Genomic DNA, 22,622 nt, shown 5'->3' with positions numbered 1-22,622 from the left:
TTGGATGCAGTAACCAGATAGCAGGTTCAGAGTATGAAAGATGTTGAATGACCTTTAAACAACAGTAATCAAATACTACTTGGAGTAGGATAGGATGCAGTAATCAGATAGCAGGTTCAGAGTATGACATCAGAACATTACATGAATAACAACCACGTGAAAGTCACAGAGAAGTAGCTATGTCACAAGAACCATAACAGAAACTTTAATTGCAATTTGCAAGTCACAAAGAAGTAAATAATTAGTTAATAATCTCCAAACAGAAATTAAATAACGAGTAGCAACTTATAACATTGTTAAAACACAAAAGAAAAAGAAAAAAAGCATGTTGGTGACATACCGTCGCCTGAGATGGTGAACAAAATCACCGGAGGCCGCTGCAAAACGTTAATGAATTAATGTTACAAATGATCCCATGTATTCCGTGTAACATTTGTATAAGCATTCGGCCATTAGATTATTCCCAATTGGAATCTAATTTCCAATTTATTTTTGGCCTTTGATTTGGAAAAAAAATGGTGGTTTTTTAAAATCCCATAAGGCGGTCGCCTCAAGGTCTGAGGCGTCCAAGGCGTCCGAGGCGAGCCCGAGGCGACGCCTCAGAGCCTGAGGCGCCCGCCTTATGGGCTCCAACTGAGGCGATACTCGCCTCAGGCCCTCTAAGGCCGCAGGACGCCAAGGCGTCACCTAGGCGACGCCTTGACAACTATGGTACCTATTTTCCTCTTTTTTCATCACAAGACAAAAAACACCTTTTTGCGATAACCTCTGGCCATCTAGAATCCATCCCTAGCTTACCTGCAACTACTGCCACTCACTAGCACTTGTTGCCAGTAGTTTCTAACCAGCCAGAGTCTGTTGCCACCACTTCCTCTCTCGTTGCCCTCTCCTGCAATCAAATTTAACAGACTGAGCCACTTTTAGAAGATCCTCACCTACAACTATTACACCATCTCCTATTTCTTTCTCCGTCACCTTCAACTTCCACCTTGCAACTGTGCTGCCATCTTTTACCTCTTTCCTCCGTTGCATACAACTGCAATCCCAATCGAACCAAACAGATGCTCTGTCATCGTCTCCATCATATTATCGCCTTTGTTTTTTCGTTTTTTAACACCTCAATCAAACCAAAAGTGACAACAGAACCAGTGAACCATATTATCCATCTAACCCGTCGAACCAAGAGACCCAACTAGACCTATTGAACCATCTAACCCATGACCTTCTAATTTTTTTTCCTATGACATCCTTATGATTTATTTTTGAAGGTGAGTTTTTCCTACCAAAAATAATTCTTTCTAGCACCCAATTTATTTTGTGTACCTGCGATGGCCGATACCATCTTCTCTGCTTCTTTTTGTGCATTCGGCATGGAGGATCCTCCCATTTCTTTTGTTTCTAGGGATTGTTATTTTACTCCCTTTTAGACGACCACTATTAAACTAAATGGGACCAATTATCTTCATTGGTCTTTTGTGTAGTTTCTCTTGCAGTTGGTGCTTGTGGTTTGACTGGACATCTTCATAGAACTTCTATTAAGCCTTCTTCCGTGGGTACTGCTTAAGACAAGTGGGAGACAGATGAGTGCTTTGTTATGCGATTTCTCCTTAATCCATTGAACCAAGTATTTCAAAAAGTTACCTCCTTCGAGAAGCTATGACAATTTAGAAGATTACAAAGAAAACATGCTCCAAAGTTGGTAATGCTGCACAATGCTTTGATATCTGAAGGAACATTCATCAGTTGCAACAAAAAGAGCTTATCTTGTCTTAGTATTACAATATTCTTCGAGGCTGTTATCAGACCCTTGACTTCTATGACCGTTTTACGCCATCCTTTGTTGAGGATGTTGCTGCTTATCAGAAGTGGGAATACAAGCTTAGAGTGTATGATATCTTAGCCGGGTTGAATATTGAGTATGATCAAATCTGTGCACTGATTCTTTCATGGGAACCCTTTTCTTCCTTAGAGCAAGCCTATGTTATGGTTGACATTGAGTACAGTTGGAGGATATATATGGTACATACTTAGACATCCAACAGATTCGCATTAGTGGCTGTTTCTGTTTCTGGCAGCAATAAATCTATTCTGGTGATTCCCACACTCCGATGAAGTGCGAATATTGTGTAAAAGAACGTCATACCAAAGGCAAGTGTTGAATGTTGCATGGACGACTAGCAAATTCCCATGGTGGAGTTAGGAATGGAAATAGGGGCAGCAATCAAACATCTGTAAACCAAGCTAGTTCTGACACCCTGAGTACTCCAACACCCTTTTCCTCAGACGAGCACTAGCACCTTCACCCCTTGATTTCAAACTTAACATATCTTCTCTAGTGCCAACTTCCAATACGAGTGTAGCTTCTCCTATTGTACAACATGATAGGACCAAACATGTAGAGATTGATAGACATTTCATCAAAGAGAAAATTGAGGCTGCATTGATTCATATCACGTTTGTTACTTCAGACATGCAGTTGGCTGATGTGCTTACAAAGTGCTTAAGCAACAAGGTGTTCAATAGTATCATTGGCAAGTTGGACATGATAAATGTATATGCTCCAACTTGAGGGAGTGTGGTAATACAGATTTAGTAGTTTTACTTTCCATATTTGGGGTTTCCTTATTTAGGATAGATTTGTTAAGATATTATTCTTCTTGTAAGATTCCCATATTGGGAAGATTTATTTTGTTCTGTATTTGGTAAGTTTGGATATAAATAGAGCTCTTGCTATGTCCTTTAGACAAAAGCGAAGATTTCTCCAACTCTTCCAACAGGGATCTTACAAAATATTATCCTAGAGACATTCTACCCATGTACCTAGAATTACAACACTCCCCCTCGAGTTGGTGCATTGATGTCAATTATGCCCAATTTTCTAACAATAGACGCAAATTTTAGTACTAAGACCGTTGGTAAATATATCATCTAGTTGACTTTTTGAAGAAACGAAGGAAATGCTAATAAGACCTTACTTAATCTTCTCGTTAATGAAATGCTGATCAATCTCTGCATGCTTAGTTCCATGTTGATGAACTAGTGATGTAGGAGAAACCCTAGAAACTAGGGGACCTACAAAGTGGGCTACTAGATTCTTAGAATTAAACACCTATTCTTGACAGATAGTAAAGAAAGGAATTTGCAGCGCTTGAAATCTGATTAGTCATGCATGTAAGACAGCTAAAGTAGAGAAATAAACACAATAAGTTTTACTGGTAAGCACAACTAAACAATAATCAATAGGGAAACAAGGGAATGGGGATCTTGGCACCATAACACTAAATTGAATACAAGGGTATTAAGAAACTTAAAGAAAAATAGAGCTGTCCTAATCAATATCAGATTTCTAACAAGGAATTCAACAATTAAAAATGTAAAGGAAGTCTTGGGAAGTTTTTGTTTTAAACAAAACTACTGCCAAAGAATAAATGAGAAATATTTTGGGAGAGATAATGTTACCTGCTGGTCCTGGCTGCAAAATAGGGGTTAGAAAGCATCTAGGAACAGAATTAAGAGAAAGAAAAAATATTTTGAAGTAGTGGTGAATCCTAGGAAAGGAGAAAAAAATATTTTGAAGTAAAGGCATATCCTAGGAAAGAGAGTAGGTGATAAGATAGAGGGAGGGAAAGAAAAGAAACAAAGAGAAGGGAAGGGAGACTAACAAAAGAAAACTAGACTGTCGTATAAGGGAAAGAGGAAAGAAAAAAAACAAAGGTTTTTTTCTGTTAGACAACCGTGGGGTTTGGGGAAGAAGAAGAAGATTTCCAGGAAAGAAACTAGATCTTTTTTGACAAAAAAGAGAGTAGATCTTTATAGAGGAGAGCAAGGGGAATTTTTCTAGTGGGAAATAAGGGTGAAAGGAGGAGAGCTTACCTGGAGAGAGGGGGAAGAACTAGAGAGAGAGAGAGAGAGAGAGAGAGCTTCTTTTCTAATTCTTTTTTTCATTGCCAAAAATTGATTCCTCATAACCCTAAAATAACCCCAACTTAAGTTGTAAATATAACCCAAACTCGAAATAATTCAAAATTGACTTTAGGCCCAGCACATAAAGACTCAAACATGAAATTAAAATATTTCAATACTAAACTACTACCCAACCCACTAAGACTAAGGAAAATAACATGACAAACTGCCCATGAGCAGTGTTTCTCATCGAACCATAGGATCCTAGCAATCCGATAACCTCCAAACTCATCACCCATCCACGTAGATGCTGTCGTGGGATGATCTTTACGTCGGCGTCGCCGGTAAACTCGGAACTGCTCATTGAGGTTCTCATCAACTAGGTTGTTAGCTGTTTGCAAAATAAAATAACCGCAAGCGCACAGTATCGTGTAGCTAACGGGTCGATCTCAGGGAGATATGCCACCTAGAATTCAACTTCTTAATAGTAATGCGAGAGTGGAATGATTCAATTTTTGTTAACTAATTACTAAAACTAAACCAACGATCCTAATCCATACATCTAATGCAATCGAATTGAAACGAAAAAAATAAAGCAAACATAACTAATGCATAAATAAAAGACAGGAAAAAAATGCAGATGCAACACCACCCGTCACCAGAAACAGAGGCACGACTGTAGGCTTGCTCCGGTTATGTGGTCCGAGATAATGAATGAATAGGCAGAAAGTAAATAACAGAAAGTAAATAACAAAGCAGTCAACAAAGCAAAAAAGGAAAAGGAAGCCTTAACCAAAGAGAGGCACGACTGTAGGCATCTCTGATCAAGGATCCAGGGGAAGGGAGAACAGTAAGTAAATGCTGAAATTTAAATCCTAAATTAAGAATATGGAGGGGTAGATAGAAGCGGGAATGGAGGGGGGAGAGAAGATTATTGAAGAATCTTACTTACTTGCATCTTCCAAACAAAACTTGAATAAACGATTCGAATCTCAACCAACCCTAACAATCAGATCTAGAATAAACTAGATCTGCAATTGCTAGACCCAGAGAGAAAGCGAATCCTCTTGAAACTTGAACTTGAACTTGAACTTGAACTTGAAATTGCATTGATAAAACTAAAGGAATTACACTTGCATAAAAGAAAAATTACACAACTTCAATCTTCCTAAACATTCAATCTAAAAACTAGAACTAGAACCCACAAATTAATCAAAGAACTAGAGAAAACTAGAACAAACTAAAGAGAATAGAAAGTGCAAGACTAAAGTAAAACTAAAGAGAAAGTAAAGTGTGTAACTAAAGTAAACTAAAGAGAAAATCAAGTCTGTTAGACCTAAGAGGGAGGTAATATTTATAGAAGAATGAGAATAATTTACAAACAAGGAAAAATAATGATAATAATAATAATAAGAGTAAAATAGAAAAAGAAAAAAACAAATAAAGAAGGAGCAAAAAAAAATTCGTTAGAAAGAAAGAGAGAAAGAAAGAGGGAGAGAGAGAGAATAAGTGGAGAAATAAAATAAAATAAAATAAAAACTTGCTTTTGAAGTTCACGTGGAGACAAGGTGGAAGAAAGAAAGAAAAGTGGAAGAAGGAAAGAGAAAGAAAATAAAATAAAACAAAAAATATATATATTATGTTAACAAAAATATAGGTGGGTTGGTTATTAAGGAAATAAGAAAGTAAGTAAAATAGAAAGTGGGAAGAAAGAGAAAAAACTAATTAGAGAAATAAATAAAATCTAACAAAATAAAATATTCTAAAAAAATAGAAAATCCTAGTCTTTGACTACTTGTGGGCCCCATACAATTCTCAATTACAATAAACAAAAAATAAAATAAAATAAAAATCCTAATCTAATTTTACAAGATATTCTGGAGTTGGCCCATAATTACATCTCTAGCAATCATGCTCCAAATCAGGCCCACTTTCGCACTTGAGAATTTGAACGGACCTCTTGATGTGTAAAACCGCATGTTTAATACCCAAAACTCCAGATATTTGCTAAAGTCCTAGAAATTCATAAAATCTGCAAAAACAACATAAAACCCAAGGTAGCTCCACTCAAAGTGTTAAAAATGCATGATTTATGCCCTAAGATTTCACACATAAATGTGCTCATCATTAGCAATGCTGATTGCTAACTTACTATGTGAATATAGCTGCATTGGAGCATTTATGTTTGCATGTGGATCTTGAAGCAACCCCTTTAACCCCAATAAGTCACATTTACCCTGGGCCATTGTCCTGAATGCATCTTAAGCACTATATCTATCTACAATAATTTGCTTTTTTAGTTCTCCAAGTAACTGCGTTTCCACCTACATAGCTAGTTAACTACAATAACCTGATGTGGATCCCCTATCATCTGAACATCTAGCCCAATCTGTATTTGTATAAGCTTCAATATTGAGATGTACATGGGAAAAAAATTAGAATTCCCTTTAGGGGTTGCCTTTAAGTATCTTAAGATTTTATATACAACACCTAAATAAGAGGAATATGGAGTATATGGATCATGTATGTACTGGCTTACGAAGTTGGTTGCAAAAGTTATATCTAGTCTTGTGTGAGACAAGTAAATAAGTCTCCCCACTACCCGTTGAGATGTGAGTTTGGTTCAATTCGAGTATTGGGTGGCTTACATGGGACAATCCCAACATGCTTATGTGTATCGACAAGTCCACGGTACGAGGGAGGGAGATTTCATGAGATGAATAAGCCAACTCAATGCCTGTAAAATATTTTAGCCCTCAGGTGTCTTTGATTTCAAAGTCTGCTCACAAGAAGGCGTCTGGGGATGAAATTTTAGCTACACTACTTCTAGTGATAACAGTATCATCCATTTATACTATCAACACAATGATGCAGGTATTAGTTTTCTTGATGAACAAAGTGTGATTGGCTTTGCTCTACTTGTAACCAATAGAAACCATGGCTTTATGGAGTCTCCCAAACCATGCTCTTGGGGACTGCTTCAACCCATATAGAGCACGATTGAGTTTATAAACTTCTCCATGAGTTTCTGTAGTAGTATATCTAGGTGGGACTTCCATGCACACCTCTTAAACTTCTCCATGAAGAAAGAAATTATTGACATCCAATTGCTGAAGATCCCACTCTTGATTTACTTCACATGAAAGCACTACTCGTATTTCATTCATCTTGGATACCGTTGCAAAGGTATCCTGATAGTCAATGCCATATGTTTGTGTAAATCTTTTAGCCTCCAACCTACCCTTGGTGGGAGAAGTGCTGAACACCATGGAAAGAAGCCAAATAAGGCAGCAACGTCCTAAAAAGGGCCGGTGGAGGGTATACAGAAGAGAAGAGGCCTCGTAAAGGAGGTGGATCCTTGCGGGAGAGAGGTAAAGCCTTAGGAAGATTTGTGGTAGAGCGGCGATGTTGAGAGGTAAGGTGGTGGTGGGAGGTGGGAGGGGTGGCTTTAGTCTGGCGGTGATTGAGAGAGGAAGATGGTGGTGGTGGGTGTTGTTTTTACTGAAAGAGGAACGGAGGAATGAAAGCAATTAGGTTTAGGGAAGGTTTTCCCTCAAATATCTGCGACATCAAACCCTGAAGTCGTCGGCTCTGATACCATGATGAATATTCTGAGAATCCTAGCTTGTGTTAGAGAGACACGGTCACCCTTTATTTGTATTGGTAAATTAGTACAAGAAGATTATAAACTTCCGGTGTGAGTTATTACAAAATAAATTCCTAGAGACAATTCTACTCTTTGTTCAGAATTACAACAGAAGTAAATCATTAATGTTGACATTAAAATATGCATTATACATAACTAAAACAGTAGTATGTATGTCAAAGTTTTAGATCTCAATTAAAATGCAAGTTTTGTAATAGGATACATCACTAGTCATTGCATCAATATATGAATACTTCAATAGGAAATATAAAACCATCAACATCTACAGACTAATAGAAATACCAACATTTTTCTTTCTTAAACAAACAAGGGCCTTGATTTACTTAAATTTTATAGACCCCTGGAAATTTTGGAGGTTGTTCAATTTCACTCTCTAGCCTCCCTTTTGGTAATTTGGTATTACAATAAGGATAATTAAATTTAGGGGGTAAAGTTTAAAGAAAATAAAGAACAAAAGGGGATTGCGAGGGGCTAAGAAAGGGAAATAAGAGGTTTTTCACAGTGGGGGAGAGCTGACTGTAGTGGATTGACTGCGAGACCAGGAACGGGATTTGTCAGTGGAGGAAGTCACCATTGATGGAGAAGTCACTAAGAGGAGGGGTAGAAGACGCGAGGAGCTTCAACTTCTACCAGCAGAATAATCAGTTGAGACATTGGTGGAGCTGCAGGTTGTGACAAGATTCTGAATCATTCTAGTGGCTGGATAGCTTGACTTGCAGTTGTGCTACAAGGGACTGCGACGTCAACTGTAAGAGGAAATTTGCAACTTCGACTGTTCATTTGTTTGCAACACAAAAAGGGGAGAGAAAAACAAACAGATGGGATCCAGTAGTAGTGGGGTGGGGGAACAGGAAAGGAAAGGAAAGGGAAGGGTTTTGCAGAAAAGTTGGAAATGTGGGTCTCACGTTTATCATTTCCCTCCCTTTTCCACAGTCCCACTAAAAATGTAGGATTTTTAAAAGAGATGAGGTGGAAAAAATGGGATGCCACTCTAGTAGACAAGCTTCCTTAATTTAAGGAAGCTTGTTTGCCAATTTTCCCACCCCATTGAACCAAATAAACCAAAATATTGAGTTGAAATAAAAATTCCAAAATTGCGTTGAAGTATTTTGGTCATCTCTCCAGATGGCGAGATGAACCAAAGTTTCAACCTTGCAAAGAGGACTTCAAAGAGCTTGCACCTAAAGGCATAGAAACTAGAACGGAGTAAGGAGGATGATAGTAGGTATAAATGTATAATGACTCATGCTGGTAATCTTCATGCTGAAGGATGTTATGGGCCTGAAGTAATGTAGGAAATATTTCCTTGTTCAGAATCTTGATATGGATCTGGTCATATTCAGGATTTTGACCTGTTAGAAAATCATCTACGCCTTCCATTTCTCAATCCTGTATAGTTTTGGCCCATTGGAATTATATGATAAAGCCAAGCTATTGCTAGAGAGCATTTAAAGTGGAATAATAGGCAATGAAAATAGTCCCTTTCATACTTTCATGAAGTTGGTGGCAAAACTAATCGTTTTTGGTGTAATCTGGTCTGCGCATAAGTTTGTTGCTCAGTTCCCACAGTTCCATGAAAGAAAAAAGGCAGGGTCCATAAAATTGAGAAAGGAAGACACGACCGGTGCATCATTGCCCAAGCAGGTAGTTTTAGCAGGACTCTAAGCCGGGATAGGAGTATCTTCATTTAAATAACCCAGAAAATGATTTGACTTGCCCTTGACCGCAGATAGTAGTTAGAACTTAGAACCATTATGTTTTGTTTGTCCTGCTGGATGGTTGGTGCATAGAAGTGTCCCAACATCAGTCACCCCACACCCCCAGGTCCAGAGTGTCCAATTTCAGTGCCAGGGGTACTCTCAGCCACAGAGACAAAAGCAATCAAACGAGCTTGACATATGAAAGAGAGCATGATGAGTTTAAAGTGTCTGCAGACGACTAAGAACTAGGCACTAGAGGCAGCAGCAAGCAAAGGGTCTGGGACCAGGCAGGAGATGGATATGATCAGTCGAACCATGCGGAAAAGGTTGAGAAGTTGCTGACTCATTGGCAACAGTGGCAGGGTGCAAGCCGCCTCTGTAGGAAGTGGTGTTGATGGTTAGCGGTGGTAAGTGATGGCTAGTGGGACATCCATGGTGCAACATATATCTGAGCCTCTTCAGTCTACCATGCTTGACTGGAGAGGTCGGAGGGTCTATAACATGTGATAGTGAACTATTGGTGGTGGTAAATAAAATAAAGGATTCTCTTTTGGGTTCTGATACCAAGTTGAGAACCAGAACACGAGAATGATTTGGCCTGTTTAGAATGGTAAAGGCCACCTTTATTTATAGATGAGAGAAGGGATTACAATATATTTTTTTTTTGGGGGGGGGGGGGGGGGGGGGGGGACATTACAACTCTAGGACCCTGGGTAAGGATGAATCACAATCCTTATCTTAACAGGGGGAGCATATGCACACTCGTTGAATTTGGACACTTGAACACTTCTACGTACACCCAAAATTTATTGTCTACACAACTACGCCCCAACACATGGCAAAAGGGACCATGATTTGTGGTATGTAAACAGGTCCATGGGAATTTTTGGTGAAATATTTGGTGATGCTGTTAAGCTTTACTTCTGATCGCAAGATTCCGAACCCCCCACCCCAATCACATTGGAAAAAAGTGAGAGAAATGCATCTCTTGTTACCCTAAAATGAAGAAATCGGGGTGCCTTACCTCCCCTTATTTCTGGATTGACCTTACTGCATGTGGTTTTATAAGGTAATGATAACTCGTGCTCGTGGGTTGCTAATTCTGTCATATCTTGTTCTGTGTTTTTTTCAAGTAAGGAATTACTCTGTTATTTTTTTATTTAAAAAAAAATATATTTTGTGAGTTTAACTTATCAAATGTGATCTATGCTTTTGTGTTTTGGATAAATTCAAATCATGAAATCAATGTAATGGATAATGCAGGAGAATGTATCAGATGAGGTGGAGAAAAGAATAAAAATTTCATTTGTGAAAATGGCTGCATCCTTTGCTGATCCTCCCAGAGTAGAAGAGTACTTCCAAAAGTTGCACAAAATGAAAGATAATAGTATATTTAATGCACTGCAAGAACTATTGGATGCACAAACTATTGTAAATTCCAAGTCTGCTAGAGTAAGTTCCATTATTGTTTACCCTTTTTTCCCCTCTTTTTGACAGGTGTTTTATTTTGCTATTAGTTTCCTCGTACTCATGCTGATATCCATGGTTGGGATACATTGTTTTGCATAAATGAATTCTGTTACAAAAAACATGACTTTGGGTATTGAGCTTTCTTAGGTGATTTCTTGTATATTATAACAGCCTCTATCAGATTTCTCTTGTATTCATCTTCCACTTGGGAATATGGACCTGTATCTTTAATGTATAGAGGTGATGTTTGCAATCTTGACACATTGGTTAACCAGGTCTTGTTATCAATAAATGCTGCAGCTAACTTATCACTAGCAATGGTACTTGCATTTCCGAACTCGCTAGCATCAAGGCCGAGATAGTCTTCTTCTTCTCCAACCTTCTCTCTCCTCCCTTTATTTCGCCCCACACCCCCCTTCCGCCTAACCTCATTAATAAAGTCATTGATTCTTCTCTCGTCTCCTCTCTCAGCGCTATCCCTTCCACTAAAGAAATCCTTCTTGCAATCCGTTCCCACAAGCCCAACAAGGCTCCGGGTCCTGATGGTTTCAGTATGGGCTTCTTCCTCGCCTCTTGGGACTTCATTGAGAGCGGTCTTGTCCATGCCATCCGCAACTTCTTCTTCAACCCCTCTTAGCTTTCATCCATCAATCAAACCTTCCTCTGTCTCATCCCTAAGAAGCATAGAGCCTCTTCCCTCTTTGATTTCCGCCCATCTCCCTCTGTAACCTCATCTACAAATTCATCTCTAAATTCCTAGCGAATAGGCTAAAAATATTCTCCCCTCCCTCGTTAGTCCGAATAAATCGGCCTTCATCTCGAGCCGTAGTATTGCGGATAACATCTTTCTTTGTGCAGAGATTGTCTGCGGCTTTAATAGATCTGCCCATCCCCGGCTGCGCTTCTCAAGGTAGATCTCCATAAAGCCTTCAACTCCATTCGCTGGGACTTTATTAGCAATGTCTTCTCTAATCGGACTGACTTAGAGAGATTAAATGCATAATTCCACCGTTGGATTTGAGGATCAAGAAGTCGTGAAGCTCTCCTCCAAAAATCAGCTCGATCGGACACTGGATGACTGTTCGATGAAGGGCTTGATCGAAATTGAATAGAGACATTCAAAAACATGATTTTTCCGTCTTCCTTATCTGAATATAATTCTTTTTCCTCTTTTTCTTTCTTTAATCAGATCACAAATAGGAAATAAGATATTGAGGTATGCAAGGACTCTTTTCTCCATTTAAACTCTCTCAATAATATCTCTGTAGATTTGGTTGATAATTTATAATCTCAGCCGTAAATCAAATTTGCCTTTCTTTATCTCTTAAATATATCAGAGGCCCATAATCACATCTCTAGCCCATCATGCTCCAAATTAGGCCCATTTTCGCATTTGAGAATTTGAATGGACCTCTTGATGTGTAAAATTGTATGATTCATACACAAAACTCCAAATATTTGCTTAAATATTGAAAAGTCCTCAAATTTCCAAAAACAACATAAAACCCAAGGTAGCTCCACTCTAAGTGTGTAAAATGCATGCTTTATGCCCTAAGATTCACACATAAATGTGCTCATCACCGCTCATTCCCGGTAGGCTCACTCGTTACAATTGCCTCCCAATGCTTGACAATATTCGTAAGAAATTGTAGCTTTGGAAGGGTAAGCTATTGTAGTTTGCCGGACGAGTGGTTCTCATCCGTTCTGTGCTCCAGTCCACCTATCTCTATTGGTGTGGAATCTTCTCCATTCCTAAGTCCACCATTCATACGATGGAATCTTTATTTTATGCCTTCCTTTGGAAAGGGCAGGAAGCCTTGTGCTTCATTCACCTAGTCAGTCGGTCTTCCATCTGTCACCCTAGATCTGAAGCTAGCCTGGGAATCCGCCAGATCATTGATGTTAACTTAGCCTGTCTTCTCAAACTTATCTGGAAAATTGCCTCAAAGCATGATTCTATTTGGGTTACGTGGGTCTACTCTTTTCTTCTCTGGTCGGAAACCTTTTGGACTATCCCTATGCCCTCGAACCCTTCATGGGTTTGGAGGAAAATTATCTTGTTTTACCCCTATGCAGTCTCTGCTATATCTATCTTCGTCTCTTCTAGTTCTTTCACTTCCTTTTGGCTTGACCCATGGCATCTGATGGGCATTCTCTTTAACCACTCCGGTCCCCGCACTGTCTATGACACCTGTATCCTCAAATTCACCCCCTTGTTAGCCTTCATTTTAAATGGATTTTGAACCCCTACCCCCCTCTCCATTCTCACATAGGTTTGGAATCTCTCCCTCCTCTCTCTAGCACCTCTTGCGACCTCACCATTTGGCTATCCTCCCCCACCAAATCCTTCTCCACCTCATTGGCTTAGAACCTTCTCAGATCCCATAACCCTAAACCCCTTGGCCCCCATTGGTTTGGTTCAAAAGCTACATCCCTGTCATTCCCTAACCCTTTGGAGAGCTCTTAACCTTGCCCTCCCCACCCAATCCTTCCTTATTGACCGTCACATTCCCGTTAACCCCAGCTGCATCCTCTTTTGGTCCGGTTTGGAGAACCTTGAGCACATTTTCTTTTCTTGCCCTTTCTCTAGATCTATCTGGGGAAAAACCATTACCTCCATATGGCCCCGTTCAAGGTGTTCCTTTGGGTTTGGTAGGGATGGTCTTGGATTTTGAGAAACTTTTTAGGTACTTCCATCTGCGATCGGGTCGGTAAGCTAGTGTTTTGTGCCTTGATCCACCACCTTTGGTGGCAGTGCAATCTTCGGAGATGGACTTCCAAATCTCACTCTATAGACAGGATTTGAAATGCTATCTATTTTGATGTTTCTTCTAGACTGTTAGCTATTCCCCATCCCCCTATTGATGATACTCCAAGGAACAAGCTTATTGTTGTCTCTTGGGGTCTTAGTTCTTCTTTTCGGTCTTTTTCATAAAAAATTAGGGGGAAGTATTAGAAATCCGCTCCATTTTTTTTTTACCTTTCCTTTTTGGGGATGAATAATTATCAAATAAGAGGCAAAAAGGACATACAAAAAGCAAAGCCCAGCCTTTACATAGGGAAAGAAGAACTTAGACAAGCAGTCAAGAACTTCTATAGTTCAGGTCAGTTTACAGGTGTTAGTGCAACCTAGAGGGGGGGTGATTAGGTTGTACCTAGTGATTTATACCAATTTTTGGTTTAGTTGCAATTTCAAAATGAGTTGACAGTTTAAGATGAAATCTAAAGACAAACAGCAATCATAAACACAGAATTTATAGTGGTTCGACTCTACGAGTCTACGTCCACTCCTCTCTTGGTCTCAAGAGAGTATTTCCACTAACGGATCTCTTTTAATACAGTGGGTAGAGAAACAAACCCTTACAATCTTCGTTTCGGGACAAGAGTATCCTTTACAATCTTCGTTCACGGACAAGAGTATCCAATACAATCTTTGTTTACGGACAAGAGTATCCAATACAATGAATTCTAATCAACCTAGACTAGAATTAAAATAACCAATTCACAATACGAAAAGTATTAGATATTACCTATCAAAGGAGAGTAGCCCTTTACCCTTTGAGTGCAAATGATGTAATGAATGAACCAAGAGTCAATATACTTCAGCGGTTTCAATAACTCCAGACTTTGCTTTAGTGAAAGCTTTAACTTTGGAATACCCTTCAAAGTTAACCGGAGTTGGGAGGACAGCAAAAATGCTGAAAACACCAAAATTTTGCTTTTTCACTTTGTGAGTGAATATGTGCTAGATGGGGGAGAAGGATGATTCTCAAATGGGGATGGTTGGGCTTTTATAGACCCCAAGTTCTTGCTTTCCCCATTTCCCCAACGGATATAAAATCTTTGCGAGATTTTGTTCCAGGACGGACGTCCCGTCGCCCGCACGGTCATCCGTCTCAAAGGTATCCGTTAAACACAGCTGTAGAATATATTCTTTTTTAAAATAGCCGTTATAGTCAAATCTAGGTCAGACGGACGTCCGTCTTCCCAGACGGTCATCCGTCGGCCTAGTTTGGCTCGGGACGGGCATCCGTCCGCCGGACGGAAATTCCGTCTCGGCCTTCGTTGTTTCGAGAAACGAGTTATGAAAACAGACGGACGTCCGTCTGCTCAGACGGTCATCCGTCTGCCAGACGGAAATTCCGTCTGACCTTCTGTTGTTTCTGAGAAAACAGAGTTCTGAAAACAGACGGACGTCCGTCTGCTCAGACGGACATCCGTCTGGGCTCTGTTTTTCTAAACAACTTTGGGCTGGGATATGGCTTGGATTTTTAGATCGTTTTGACAATCTTAAGCGCTGTACACCTTACTAACACGTCCTAGGTCACTCTAGTAACATGAATTACATATTATGGATGTATTTACATGTGTGTGTATGCAAAGGTGTCCTAAGCCCTGATTTAGCCTAACTCTTGATCTTTGACTTGGACTTTGACTTGATGTTGATCAGTGATCTTGATGCTCTCCTCTTGACTTTGGTTCTTTGTCTAAGATGGTTTGATCTTGAGCTTGACTCTCCGGAATTTTCTTTGAACCGGATATTTACATCGAGGTTTTCTGCAGTGATGAGCTGGACAAAAAAACATATCTTTATGGAAACATTAGTAGAGTGTTTGTCATTATCAAAACTGATTTGAGACTGATGTGGCAAATGCTGACTTGGCATTTTCCAACAACAGGGATTGTACCTTTTGCTTCTCAGCCCTAGAAAGGCACCTCTGTTATGTCAGAACGCTGGCAAATCTCCATGCAATATTCTTTACGAGTTTAATAGGTTAAAATCAGTGGCTGACTTGCTTATTATTGATAACCAGCCAGATTTTGTAGCTGGCAGAAGCACTCAGGCAATGAGATAAACAGAGGTTAACCTCATCATCCTGTTGCCATTGTGAAGATTGCCATTGGCATAATATCTGACTCCTTGAGGTGGAATTTTGTCCACAAAGTGGAGTTCTATTAGGAGTTCAACTCTAGGAGTTTCAGTTCATATAATTTTCTATTTTTTGTTACCCAAGTAAGGGTTTTATAATAATGTTCTTTCCACTTTATATAAATAAAGGGCTTGGGATCACAGACTCATCAAGCCATTTTACCACAATCTGTTTTCTCAACATGGCATTAGAGCCAAAAATCAATTAGGAAAAAAGAAAAGCATGAAAGGAAAGATCGTCTCTCTCTCTCTCTCTTACCTTTCCTTGATACTACCTTGGTAGAATTGGACTAGGGGCAATGTCATTAGAGCCAAAAATCGATTAGGAAAAAAGCAGCCTCACATTTGTTACTTTTTCCCCATTGCAAGATGAGAGGACGAGTCCACATGCAAGTCCTCCCAAGGGTTGACCCTGAAGCATACGACAAGCACATTCATCAGGAGATGGATGTTTTCAAGAAGGGTAGAGCTGATGTAACCAGTCCTGGACAGTCCCCAGTGAGGGTTAAAGCCCATGCGGGGGAAGAGCCAACCCAGGTGCAAATTGGTCTTTTCCACCCCTGTTAGAGTCATATATAGCTGGGTCAAGTCCAGCTTTGTTTCTGAAATTTAATTCTGTTATTGTTTCTATTTTGGAGTCCTAGTTGGTGAGTTAAATTAAGTAGTTGTTTGTTAGTATGAGTTGTTAGTTGGTTAGGATAATATTCCTTATCTTAAAGTAGTTTACAAATTAAGTGATTCCTATTATAGTAAGTACTTGTTAAGTATTAGAAGTTGTTGGATCCCTATTAGATAGGGATTCCCAATTTGAGTCAAATTGTCTTGTAAGTGGCTATAAATAGCCTCTTTATTTGTGAATAAATGAGATTGATTGTTTGCATTAAACAAAGGCTTGGGCCGTGGGGAAGGAAACTCTTACGACCTGGGCTGGAGAGTATTTCTTAGAAATTCTATAAGTCCAGCAGCATCTTCGTTCTCTTCAAGTCTTTCATAGCGGCATACTCACCAGTCACAGCAGCCCCAAGTAAGTTGAAGGCCCCTCCACCCATCGCAGCCTTCCCTCACCCTCTTCCCCACTCACAGGACTCCCTAACCCCTTCCCCTCATCCTCACGATATCTCCAGCCCCTTCCCCCCCTGCCCTAGCACCTGCAAGCCTCCCTTCCCCTTCTTCCCTGCCACGGCAGCCCAATCCCAATCCCTTTAGGAAACCTTGATTCCTAGCCCCGTTGCCATCCCTTTCCCGTCCCTTACAATTGCAGGAAGCCTTAGAGTCAAGTCCTAACCGTATTTTCTACAAACCTGTTTTCTTTCATTGACTTTAAAACTTGTGCTGATATTTTGCCCCTATAAGTCATCTTGCCAGCCTCGAAATCACCTAGATCTCGCGAGATTTAGTACCATGGTTGGAAGTAGTGGGGCCAGCCTAAAATAGCCGTGAGAGAGCTTAGTAATGCTTCAGTAGAAAACCCAGGGATAGTATAATCAGATGGGGATGGTGTAGTTTCAGTTTGATTGGCCTGAGTCTTTCCTATGTTCTTTCCAGGACCACCTTCCCTGTTGGCCTCAAAGTCTGCAGGCTTTACATGTAATTTCCATTACATAGCTTTAGTGTGCCAACGCTTTCCACAATGTTTATATGTAACAACCTTTTTTGCGTTAAGGGTTTTTGTATTGGCCCTAATCTGAATCTGAAGGGCTGATTTGTCAGGTGCAGCTAATGGGAACATGGCTATATGGTGGCATTCCTCTGTATGAACTAAGACATGATTCCTCAAGGGTTGAAAAAGGTTTTTGGCTGAGAACTTGAACTCTAATGGGATGATTTCCAATATTAAGGCTAGCCAAGAAGTCATGTACACGAATCTCATCTCAGTGCTTATGATAGTCTGCAATATCACTGGTGGTTATTGGTTAAAAGGTACTGTATTGATCTATTTTCTGCCATAGTGCCCTGAGTGTGTTATAGTATTGGGAGATTGACATCTTCCTTTGTTTAGTTTCATGAACCTATTTTCGAAGTTCATATCTGGGCCCTACTTCAAACTGTTCTAGAAGTTCGTTTGGCAGCAGTCCAGATACTAATAGCAGTGTCCAAAAATAGAAAGGCCTGATGTAATTCAGGTCTTGTAGAATGAATAAAAAAGGCTGTCATTAGAGAGTTGGGTGTGTAAAATGGCAGCAGAAAAGGAGGCGGCAGCAGGAGATGTGCAGGAAAAACTCCTTGGAGGCTTTTGTTAACTTGAAAGCCTCCAATCGAGCAAGCCTTTTATTTATAGAATAAAATCAGCGTACAATCTTTACTAGGAAACTCAAAAAGGAAAGAATGAATCCAAGTAAAACATGAAAACCAGGTTTTCAAGTTAGCACCAGCTACTAACTTGAGATCCTATAATCTTTCAACCCTTTTTACTCCTGACCTGCAGGCTATTCCGCAATTGATCCAGCAGTTGATCAGGTGGTGTTGCTTTCGTAGTTCTGCCTGTAATATGTCCTAACAGTCCATAGCCAGTGATGGTAATGTAGGCAGATCTTGACAACAATAGATGGTTGTTCCATCCAAGATTGTAAGAGGAGGTGCAAGGGGCTGGAAGTCATTCTTATTTGATCCATCAGTCACATAGAGGTAATGTTTGATGAGACTGTCTCTTCAGATGTCTTTGGTATAAAAGAAAATTGATTAAATAAAGTTTAGGAGGAGGAAAAAATGCACTTATCTGTGACAAAAGTAAAATATCAGATCTGCCGGTGGGTGGCCCTCGAAGGTTGAGGTCGATTCTTCAAGTAGGTGGAGATCACAAACAACTTGGCAGCAGCTGAGGGAGTTCTTCAGTAATATGTGGAGGAGGTGAAGAAGGGAGCATCCACTCTTTTGGATATATCACCTCATGCAGCTGTCCTTTAGTCTGAGAAGGACCCAAGAAGAATGGAGTTGAAATTCTTCAGCAAGGGTGGTGGTCAGTGGGTTGCGATGGACACTTGAATATTCTCTGGATCACATTAGAGATGGCTCTGATACCATGTAGAATTCTTCGATGAGAAAATTGAATGCTTTTATCTCAGCTCCAATGGGGTATTTATAGTTCTAGAATTCAAATAAAAAAGGGAAAGGAAAGTAAATTAGAAAATGAAATAAAAGTAAGGAAAAAAATTCGGTTGAAACAGGAATTTCGACCTTGAAAAAGGCCGAAATTTCCAAGTTTTGACCGAAATTTCGGTCGAAATTTGTGATTTTTTACTGAAGTTTCAAACTTTAGTTTCGAGCTTCATACGGACTCAAAATGATTTGGATCCTTGCATACTACGTATTTCAAGCATAATAAACACTAAAAACCATTGAAAATGTAACATTCAAGTATATAGTATATATGAGAAGAAGCGAGAATGTTACCAATTACAAGTCTACTCTATTCCGTATCTCCCTCTTCCATCTGCACCCTATACAAATGACAATACAAGTCCCATGATGGTTGCCTCATATAATTGTTGACATAGTCGGCAACTGCAGCTCTGTATGTGGCTTCATCCACATGCTTAAGATTTCCTGATGATGGGAAGTAATTAACACGAGTCACCATCCCCTTCTATGCAAGGAGGTATGATTAGTGTAGTAAAACATTAAAGGCTCATGTGACTTCCAAGTTTTCATGCATTGAAACTGAAATGAACCAGCTGAATCGACTTCTGAACCATGATCAAACTGAAACTAAAAAGAAAATTGTGTATAGGCACCACCATACTACCATTGCTAGTAGTCTGATATTCTTCTTTTTAGTACTACTTCCTCCTTGGCCTTCTACTTGCAGATTTAGGTCCTTAGATCTGCATAAGATTCAATAGTGTATCTCTACTCCATTTTTCTCAGTTTGGTTAATGGCTGTTAAGCAGGGTATTTTGCATTATGTATGGGAATCTGTCACGGATGGCCTCTCTCACCACACCTGTGGCTCTATGACTTTACCACTCTGTGAAAGGAATTAATATACTGTAAAAATGTGTCTGGGTACTTTTGTAACCCTTTCAGATTACCAAACTTCCTTGGCACTCCATTGTGACTGTTTTGACTGCTCCTACTAGCAAAATGTCAGTGGCGCATCATCAGGCTAGAAATGTTTCCCACAATGAAACACAATTCAAGTTTCCCTCCATTCCTGTTGGCCAGTAGACATGGTATGTTCATTTCGTGTCACATGTTTGGACCGAATGCTTCAAATTTTTAATGTTTTGGGAATCACTTCTTAAGTGCTTTTAAAGTTCAAATGGAAAACCAGTGTAGAATGGATCTAGTGAATGAATTAAACAATTTATTTTTCCTAGGGTGGGGGGACAAAGGGGACGTTAACAAAATGAATATGTTATTCCTGTTACAAACAAATGGAGAACAGAGTTACTGACTTACAGGTTTGTTTATTTATTTTTAATTTTGTGTTGGTGTGTGGGGTAACATGGATATATTACTTTTTTCTCTGTGACTGGTTGCTGGGGCCTTCTTTGCCTGGAGAGAAACAACCCAAATATGGATACAGTGATCATTATATATTCCTTAACGATTATGATCTTGTCAATAGAATATTCTTCTGTACAAATGAAGATGCAGTTTTATTTTGTCACTTATCTTAAGGCTTCTTGTTGATTATTCTTAGTTTCTAATTAGAATAATATTGATCCTTCTTTTTTCTAGGATAAATTTCTCAAAAAGATCGGAGAGAAGCATTTGCATTATGAATTTTTGAGAGTACTCTCTGGAAAATGCATGTTTGATATATTCAGCTCAGAGCACGTATGTTGTATACTAGACCACCTTCTCAAAAGGGGTAGTGGAGACGAGCATTTTGAGGCTGCTGCCATTGGACTTCTTTTGGTAAGCAAAACTTCCATTATGTAAAAGATTGTCGTTCACTGTTTAAGATTGGTGGTTTAGTGTGATCTGATTGTTTGGGTTAACTTCTTTGCATAACTGGTTTATGGTGCATTTTGTGGACGTAATTCATCAAAATTACTGTATATTGGATGATGCTATCTGAAGCCCAGTATCCTTGTGTGTGGTATTTTAGTCATTTTACCCTCCGAAGCCGTAGTGGTCTAGTTTGATTCACTTTAGTTTTAGGAGTCCGTATCTACTTTTTGTTTTGCAATTGAATTAGTTCTAGAGTCCTGATGTGTTTCGGAGTCCTGTTGGGAATTCTATTCCCAATCGAATTCATTGTTAGAATAAAATGTTTACTTTTGCTCTTTTTTCAGGAATCCTAATTATAATTCCTTGTTTAGTTATTTGAGTAGGGTCTTAGTGTATCAAGGAATTCCACTTCAAAATTAATTCGTTGTTGAGTCCTAATTAGTGTTTTCTTCATTGATTCCTAGTTTAGTTTTCCTTCAATGTAAGGCTATAAAAAGAGCCACCCCCTTTGTAGCAAATCAGTTTATGAATTATTGAATAAAGCTTGCTTTGAAGGAAGAGATGAAGTCGTCGGGTTCCATAGGGGAGCTCCCACAGCTGTGAGTTCTAATTGCCGTAAGTTGTTGATTATATTTTCTGCTCCGAAGCTTGCGGCTGTAATACAAGATTCCAATTTTCTGCAATTGATCAACAGCCCCCTTCTCCTACAAGTAAGCTCCTCCCCAACCCATCTCCCAACCCGCATTCTCTTCTCTCTCCACTCGCAGCTTCCCCCATCCCATTCACCAAAATCCCATATCACCCTCTTTTATATTTTCAGGAATTTGTGGACTTTGTCTAAGACCTAAAATTTGAGGTCAGATAAATGGCACTCTAAAACCTTAACCTTAAATCCCATACCCTCTTTTATATTTTCAGGAATTTTTGGACTTTTTCTAAGACCTAAAATTTGAGGTCAGATCAATGGCAATCTAACTGTTAGATCTGTCTTAAACTTTAGGAGCATCATCCCCCCAACCGTATGGACCTTCCCTCTCAATTTTAGCCCATTCTGACCAACTGCTCTAAATATCCAAAAACCCTAACCTACTTTCACTCATAACTTTCAAACCATGCATCCAAACCTTAATTCCTTTTAGGTTCACCCTCGCTAACCTCTTCTTGACCTTTGACTGTAACCCTAACCCTAGCCACACATTAGAAACCCTAATGGTTGAGTAAACCCTAATTGTTTAAACCCTAGAAATCTGGAACTACATCTGAACATTAATATTACAGAATTCAGATTTAATTTCCTTAAAACTCTAGCCTTAACCTTCTGCTGAACCTAGCCCTCACTCTCCTCAACCCTAAAACACCCTTGGAACCCTAGAAATCCTAGCCATAGGTTGTATTTAGCCATTATAGCGGTGCTGTCCTGCAAATTACCCTAAGAAATCATAATTGAAGGGTCTTAAGACACTAATTTATTGCTGAATTCGACTTGAGAAATCCTAAAGATTGGCCCTTGACCTGGGTATACATCAAATGGTATTAGAGCTAGAATGGATCAGAAGTAGCCAGAGCATGGAGGAACCAACAAGAGAATACTTTCAATCTCACCATTGTATGCATAGAGGAATAAGGCAACAACATAGGCCTTCAAAGATCTATGGTAAGAACATATGATGGTGTCAATGATCTCCAAGTCTTCTGTGAGTGGCTATACGATTAGACACTTATTTTGATTGGCATCATCTATCAGAGTATAGAAAGATGAAGATAGCGTTTGATTAGTTGGTGGGTTGTGCCCATGAACATTGGAACAACACAAGAGAGGGCATATGAGATGCAAAGGCAATGAAGCTAACACTTGGCTGGAAATGACAGAAGATTTGGGTAATGTATTTTTCCCACAAGAATACCATGCTAGACAACACCATCAACCTAACTACCTCCAATAGCAGTACAACCAAAAGTTCTCTTTAACTTGAAGGTAGAAATGAGGAAGATGGACAGAATGGAGAAAGAAATCGGGATGGTCACACCAGAAAATCTAGGTATGAGAATCCTATGT

At 39.4% G+C, this 22,622-nt stretch overlaps 1 protein-coding gene across 2 annotated transcripts in view; it reads left to right on the top strand.

Annotated features, from left to right (window-relative positions):
• Positions 1-22,622, top strand: part of LOC149023643 (ARM repeat superfamily protein) — a 121,965-nt gene that overhangs the window by 29,178 nt on the left and 70,165 nt on the right. For both annotated transcript variants that reach the window (XM_089144184.1, XM_089144185.1), the window contains exons 11-12: positions 10,534-10,722; positions 20,351-20,530. In XM_089144184.1, coding sequence (XP_089000310.1) covers positions 10,534-10,722; positions 20,351-20,530 — 369 coding nt within the window. The remainder of the gene's footprint in view (positions 1-10,533; positions 10,723-20,350; positions 20,531-22,622) is intronic.

This window comes from Hakea prostrata, chromosome 2 (assembly GCF_041222555.1).
Source record: "Hakea prostrata isolate BN-2017 chromosome 2, UWA_Hpros_2, whole genome shotgun sequence".
NCBI classification, from domain to species: domain Eukaryota; kingdom Viridiplantae; phylum Streptophyta; class Magnoliopsida; order Proteales; family Proteaceae; genus Hakea; species Hakea prostrata.
This window is presented reverse-complemented; position numbering and strand designations above follow the sequence as displayed.